The sequence below is a fragment of the Procambarus clarkii genome, chromosome 3 (assembly GCF_040958095.1).
Source record: "Procambarus clarkii isolate CNS0578487 chromosome 3, FALCON_Pclarkii_2.0, whole genome shotgun sequence".
In the NCBI taxonomy this organism is placed as follows: domain Eukaryota; kingdom Metazoa; phylum Arthropoda; class Malacostraca; order Decapoda; family Cambaridae; genus Procambarus; species Procambarus clarkii.
The window spans coordinates 21,661,221-21,668,843 of NC_091152.1; the positions used below are offsets into that span (position 1 = coordinate 21,661,221).

Consider the following 7,623-nt stretch of genomic DNA (forward strand, 5'->3'; position numbering starts at 1 on the left):
ACGGTCTTTGTAAGAGATCAGACTGGTGTGGAAAGTGGGAGCTGGGGGGGGAGAAGGGTAGTGGTTGGTGGTGGGGGGGGTGTAGTGGTTGGGGGGGAAGGATGAGGGAGAAAGATGGGGGGTGGGGTAGTGGGGATGAGGGAAATGGGTGGCGGGGGGGAGATGATAGAGAGGGGAGAGGGGAGGGAGATGATGGAGAGGGGAGGGGGGGGGAGCTCACAAAAATGTCAGGTGGTCGGTCAATATATTTAAGAAGATATGCTGAAAATTTAATTAATATAGATCTTGCAAGGTATGAACAATGTTGCCAAAAAAAAAGAGTGAAGAAGAGGTGTTAATGTCGCTCCAATCATCTACACAGTCTTTAATAACACAACACAATCAAATATATTTTTTACACGTTAAAGAAATAAATTATTATATTCTGGCTTCGTTTTTAGGTTTTTAGACTGTATCATTAGTCAGAAGAGCAGTTTCTGCGGCCTTGAAACCTGTGTTTCTGGCAGAGTAATTGGCAAGAATGTTAGATAAACACTAATTTGGCCCCAGCTATACCTGTGGAAGCTAGTAAGGTCTCGCGTATATTAATATCAATTATTGCATACCAGTTCACACAAGTTAGTCATTTTAGCGGACATTCATTTCTGACGAGTTTTTATTGAAAAATTATATAAAGATCTTGGTAAAATTGTCGAGTATTCAAGCCACATAATTGTTTATCTGGTTAATATATGGTCTTCAAATTCACCGAGAAAAGTATTGCTATCGTGTTGGAGTGCCTCGACGTATTGTTATCGTGTTGAAGTGCCTCGACGTATTGTTATCGTGTTGAAGTGCCTCAACGTATTGTTATCGTGTTGAAGTGCCTTGACGTATTGTTATCGTGTTGAAGTGCCTCGACGTATTGTTATCGTGTTGAAGTGTCTCGACGTATTTTAAATTTAAATTTTAAATTTTGCCCCGAGGGGCGAGTTTATTGGGCAGCTCCACTCATCCTGTGAATGGAGATGCCGCCATAGCAACATGTACAACACTCCCCAATAGGAAGAAAACCCGCTGGGTTGTTCATTCTGTCACTTGTACCCAGGCACAGCTGGGACTTGCTTAACTGTCTCAAGTGAACAGTTCCTTAAACAAGAAGATTAACATCTGTCAACCCTTAAAAGCTTACATTAACTTGCGGGTGCAAAATGGGGGAATCTTTTAAAAACAGTATCAATATTTGACAAATAGTGTTTTCCTAACTCAAACAATGTGGGGTTTATTATTCTATACATATTTCTAATGTCTCTCAGGTGTTGATATTCTCTCAGGTAGTGGTCAAGGTGGTGTCCATCACTCTCATCACAGATTCTGCAACTCCACTGCTTAGCTGTTGTTTCCATTCCGAATCGCCATGGATATTTGTATCCAAGACTTATTCTCGGTATAACTGATTCTCTCCCTCGTCCTCCTCCTCTTCGTCCATAATGATTAGGGTTGCCAGCTGCAACCATGTTGTGCCCTCGCACAGATTCACTGGTTGGTGCTTCTATTCTCCTTTCCTCAGCTACCTTGTCACGGTGATGTTGCCTGACAATACCTCTAATTTGTAGTATAGTCTTGGATATGAAGTATTCAATATGGTCTCCTTCAGCGCCTTCAGCAGCCAGCACATCTGCTCGTTCATTCCCACATATTCCAACATGGGAGGGGGATCCCCAACATGGGAGGGGATCTACAGAAACTTGACGACTCTTCCCTGGTTGATTAGTACCCTTACAGCTCTCTTAATTTTAGCGACTATCGCAAGATTTTCTGCCCGATTTTTACTTAGGCTTTGTAGCACTGCTTTTGAGTCAGTGCAGATCACTGAACCATTAGTGTTCCGTTCAAGGAATCTTAACGAGATAACAATGGCAGTTAGCTCCGCTTGCGTTGAAGAGGCATAGTTTTCAATGCGTGCTTTTTCTTCATTTCTGCGTTAAAAGGCATAATTCATAATTACCGTGTATGCGGCACCAGCCCTGCCATTGACTGGATTGGATGACCCATCAGTGTAAATTTGATCTAGTTCATCTCCGGTTTCTTTATAAATGTCCCCGAGATAATTGTGCCTCATTTCTTGTGGTATCATGTTGGATTATTTTTATTATCATTAATGCCATTTCATTGATGATAATCCTGCACGAGTCATCCTCCCAGGGAGGTAACCTCTCTACAGGCATGAGCTCACGGGCTTGCTCAAGCAGGTGAAGTTTTTCGAGGTAGGAGACTGATCTGTGATGCTATTTTTTGCTTCTACTGTTTCCTCCTGTAAGTAACACAGAACTCAGTTTTTCTTGGCAATATCATTGTAATGGGGATCTCTGGCTATGCTAATTGCAAGCTTAGCAATCAGTTTCTTAATTCTGCTTTTAACACTGGAGAGGGAAAATTCCTCTCGTAGATCAGACGATTTGGCAGTTCTTGGAACTCCAAGAATGATTGTCATGACTTCATTTTGTATGCTTTCGTATTGTTATCGTGTTGGAGTGTCTCGATGTCTATACCAGTATCTTGCCTGAGAATTTGACATATTCAGGTATCGTACTGGAGTGCCTCACTCACACAGGTATTGCGCTTGTATGTCTCGTCTATACTTTTATTGCAACTTACCGATGGCCAATACACGTCTCAAGACCACAACAAGATCTTTCTGACCACAACAAGTATAATTTAGTCCTGAATCTAATAAAAAACATTATTCATAAATAATTATGCATTTGTAATTGGGAAAGCTTTCATACCAATCATAGTAGAGTCACTGTATAAGAGTCAGTACATCATCATCACAGGAAGTAGTCATTAGTATTACCAGAATTAGAATCTATAAAGGAGGAGTTAGGAGGTACTAATCCAGAGGTTTAAGGTAACTATGGAATTAGTTAGGAGCGAGGGAGGGAGTTGTGTTATATGTGGACTTCTTCTGAGAAAGGGGGAGGTGGAAATGAATGGTTGTCGAGGGCACTTGGTGTCAAATGCCGACTGGACACGTATCGTAAATCAATTGCAAGTTCATTTATTGATAACTGGGAACAATTGTACGGGAGAAATGATATGTTTGCACTGGATGGGGTGCATTTATCTAGGGCTGAGGTTGTGGCTTTTGCCACCTTAATGGAGTATTAAAAGTATCAACACATAACAGAACAGGAAACAATGGGTATAACTTGGATTAGTTTCGATTTAGGAAAGACCTGGGTAAATACTGGATCGGTAAGAAGGTTGTTGATTTGTGGAACCAATTACCGGGTAACATAATAGGGTCCCTTGATTGTTTCATGCGTAGGTTAGACATATATATAAATGAGTTTGGGTTGATATAAATAGGAGCTGCCTCATATGGGCCAATAGTTTTTGCAGTTTCCATGATTTTTTTTAACTAAGACTAGGGTTCTTAAGGGCTGCCAAATGACCTACATAGTGAAACTGCAAGCAGGAGCTGTTATCCTACCTCAGCTCATCTGAAGCGCCAACTTCATGAAAATATTAAATACGTACCCAACTCAATTAATGATTAATCAACCAGTTAATCCATGGGATAACTGGGATTTGTCAGTTGATTTTGTAAATGCACCTAGGAAAGATAGTGTACACTCTACATTATTACAACAGTTAACACTGCAGCATCACTGAGAGTACTCAGGGTATGGGTAACGATGTGTATCAGTGCTATCCCGACGGTTCTGTAGAAGAAGGTGGAAGATGTACCGGATTTACATGTAATATATTTGAACAATCTTCTCTCGTACCTACAGCAATGAAGCGCGTCAAAGACTGGGCAAGTACAACTCCAACCGAACTTGCAGGCATATACCTTGCCACTGAATTGTTAAAAGACAAAGGCAGTGGACTTATATACTGTGACACGCAGAGTCCACTCCTGGCACTGAACGTACATAGTAGTGACACCCAGAAAATAGTCAGTGATATACGAATGAATGTTTTAGCTGCGAAGGAAAACAGATTTGAAATTAAATTCCTATGGATACCATCACATGTTGGCATCTCAAAGCATGACATTGTTGATATGCTTGCAAAGTCAGCCTGTAGAAAACCAGTGGTAGAAATTGATATGGGTGTTTCATTAGCAGTGACAAAGATAATGCTTAAACAAATATTTAATAAATATCTTAATGACCTAACAAATTCACAATGACCTGAGAGTTGTAGCATTAAACATTATGACAAATATCCTGAGGAGACATTCACATATTGGACTAATTGAGCTAGAACTCAGCAATGAGATGTTATAGTGGCCAGAATACGCCTGGGATATAGACGCATCTGGTAGCTTTCTCAAAACCCAAATGTCGAGTACACAATGTGTCACCTTTGTGAAAGTGTCGGAATACACCATGTGTCAACTTTGTGAAAGTGTCGAAATACACCATGTGTTAAGTTTTGGAACATGTCGGAATACACAATATGTCAACCTTGTGAAAGTGTCGGAATACACCATGTGTCAACTTTGTAAAAGTGTCGGAATACACCTAGGGTCAACTTTGTGAAAGTGTCGTAATACACCATGTGTCAACTTCGTGAAAGTGTCGGAATACACCATGTGTCAACCTTGTGAAAGTGTCGGAATACACCATGTGTCAACTTCGTGAAAGTGTCGGAATACACCATGTGTCAACCTTGTGAAAGTGTCGGAATACACCATGTGTCAACCTTGTGAAAGTGTCGGAATACACCATGTGTCAACCTTGTGAAAGATAAAACATTCACTCCCTTGAACATTATATTGTAGAATGTCCCATATTGACTGACTTTCGCCCTCCTGAGCTGAGGTATGTTCAACTCTGTAACTACTATATGAATACTGGAACACTTGATGATATATTGGACTTGTACCCAAGATTGACTATGTAATACATTAGTTATACAAAGTATGTGATGTAACTATGACCTAAGCTTGCAAAAGTATCTTAACCACCTTCAGTTGTTAAGTGCTTAACAACACACTGGTTTCTATAGCAACTATTTTACCCTGTCAAAGTAGGAGAGACATAAATGTACAAGTGTTATAAGTTATTAGTGTTTATTTCCTTCTCGATTTTCGCGTCGACAAAATTAGAAATATTTCTGCTCAATATTTTTGCAAACATTTCTGCTCAAACCTGAATCTAAACCATTTATATATTTTATGAATACCAGAGGTCCCAGGACAGAGCCTTGATGCACTCCACTTACAATATTTACCCAGTTTGACTTAACCCTATTTATACTAACGCTTTGTTTCCTTTGGTATTGCCATGCCCTAATCCAACTTAATAAAGCACCCCCAATACCGTGAGCCTCAATATTTGTAATCAATCTATCATGAGGCACTGCATCAAAAGCTTTGTTAAAGTCAAGGTAAACAACGTCAAACCTTTTCACCATCAACTGCCTCAACTATGCTGGAATAGAATGAGAGCAAATTTGTTAAACAGGAACATTAGTAAAACCATGTTGTGAATCATTTATTAGTCTATGGTGTTCAAGATGGAGACGAATGGCTTTTGCATTTGAGGAATAATGTTTGTCATTAAATATATTGCAAACCCTGAAGTTGAGTAATGAAGAGATCGTCTCCCTGTATTACAACAATATACCATGATGAACAAATTTAGATTTTAGATATAGATTTAGATACATATTTACCAGTAACAGATTTTGACGTAACTGCTGGAGTGGAGTGCTTTATTTTTAGGGAGGTAATTATTAATTTGATAAATAATTTTAAGTAGAAGAGGTTTGGGTGGAAGAGAGTTTATAGTTCTGAGAAATGTGTGGAGGATTTAACCAACACCTGACACTGGTTTGGTATTCTTGGAAGAATAATATTTTTATTTGTTGTGAATTGATGGTAGACGCTCAGCAGACTATCTGAGTCTGCTGAAGCAGACGTTCTAAACTACCTGAAGACGGTAATTGTGTTTATAATTAAGGAAGAGTACAGAGGTGCTACAAGCGAGGGAGAACTCCAGAGGTGCTACAAGCGAGGGAGAACTCCAGAGGTGCTACAAGCGAGGGAGAACTCCAGAGGTGCTACAAGCGAGGGAGAACTCCAGAGGTGCTACAAGCGAGGGAGAACTCCAGAGGTGCTACAAGCGAGGGAGAACTCCAGAGGTGCTACAAGCGAGGGAGAACTCCAGAGGTGCTACAAGCGAGGGAGAACTCCAGAGGTGCTACAAGCGAGGGAGAACTCCAGAGGTGCTACAAGCGAGGGAGAACTCCAGAGGTGCTACAAGCGAGGGAGAACTCCAGAGGTGCTACAAGAGAGGGAGAACTCCAGAGGGGCTACAAGAGAGGGAGAACTCCAGAGGTGCTACAAGAGAGGGAGAACTCCAGAGGTGCTACAAGAGAGGGAGAACTCCAGAGGTGCTACAAGAGAGGGAGAACGCCAGAGGGGCTACAAGAGGGAGAACGCCAGAGGGGCTACAAGAGACGGAGAACTCCAGAGGGGCTACAAGAGAAGGAGAACGCCAGAGGGGCTACAAGAGAAGGAGAACGCCAGAGGTGCTACAAGAGAGGGAGAACTCCAGAGGTGCTACAAGAGAGGGAGAACTCCAGAGGGGCTACAAGAGAGGGAGAACGCCAGAGGGGCTACAAGAGAAGGAGAACTCCAGAGGTGCTACAAGAGAGGGAGAACGCCAGAGGTGCTACAAGAGAGGGAGAACTCCAGAGGGGCTACAAGAGAGGGAGAACGCCAGAGGGGCTACAAGAGAAGGAGAACGCCAGAGGGGCTACAAGAGAAGGAGAACGCCAGAGGGGCTACAAGAGAAGGAGAACGCCAGAGGGGCTACAAGAGAGGGAGAACGCCAGAGGTGCTACAAGAGAGGGAGAACGCCAGAGGGACTACAAGAGAGGGAGAACGCCAGAGGTGCTACAAGAGAGGGAGAACGCCAGAGGTGCTACAAGAGAGGGAGAACGCCAGAGGGGCTACAAGAGAAGGAGAACGCCAGAGGGGCTACAAGAGAAGGAGAACGCCAGAGGGGCTACAAGAGAAGGAGAACGCCAGAGGGGCTACAAGAGAAGGAGAACGCCAGAGGGGCTACAAGAGACGGAGAACTCCAGAGGGGCTACAAGAGAAGGAGAACGCCAGAGGGGCTACAAGAGAAGGAGAACGCCAGAGGTGCTACAAGAGAGAGAGAACTCCAGAGGTGCTACAAGAGATGTAAAGTGTGGAATTTCTACACAAGAGGTAGACTACACAAGAGGTACAACATATACATTGTAAATTTAGAGTTGCAACAACCTCTAATAGTGAACGTGAATGATATGAAGAACCACCTTTGCTAGTTAGTAAACTGCCTCGGAATGTATAACACCGTTGAAGGAGGAGAACTTGAAAGTTCTGAAGGACCTGACATGTATCCTCAAGTATCCTCCTGTATCCTTCTGTGTCAGGATACAGGGAAGTGTGGTGAGAAATTTGAAAGTGTTGCAGAGTCTGTGGATGCTGGGAGATGCTTCTACAGCTTCAGTGAAGACTGCTTTATCTGTCGATATTTCCGAGGATCAACGTCCCCGCGGCCCGATCTCTGACCTGAGCGTCCTGGTTGGTCTGGTCTAGTCTGATTAACCAGGCTGTTCGATGCTGCTCCTAGCAGC

General features: G+C 42.6%; 1 protein-coding gene across 1 annotated transcript; it reads left to right on the forward strand.

Annotated features, from left to right (window-relative positions):
• The first annotated feature begins 3,670 nt into the window (after positions 1-3,670).
• LOC138368627 (serine/arginine repetitive matrix protein 5-like) lies at positions 3,671-7,190 on the forward strand. The gene is made up of 2 exons (XM_069331251.1): positions 3,671-3,802; positions 5,880-7,190. The coding sequence occupies exons 1-2, from the start codon at positions 3,671-3,673 to the stop codon at positions 7,188-7,190; spliced, it is 1,443 nt and encodes a 480-aa protein (XP_069187352.1).
• Positions 7,191-7,623: the final 433 nt, after the last annotated feature.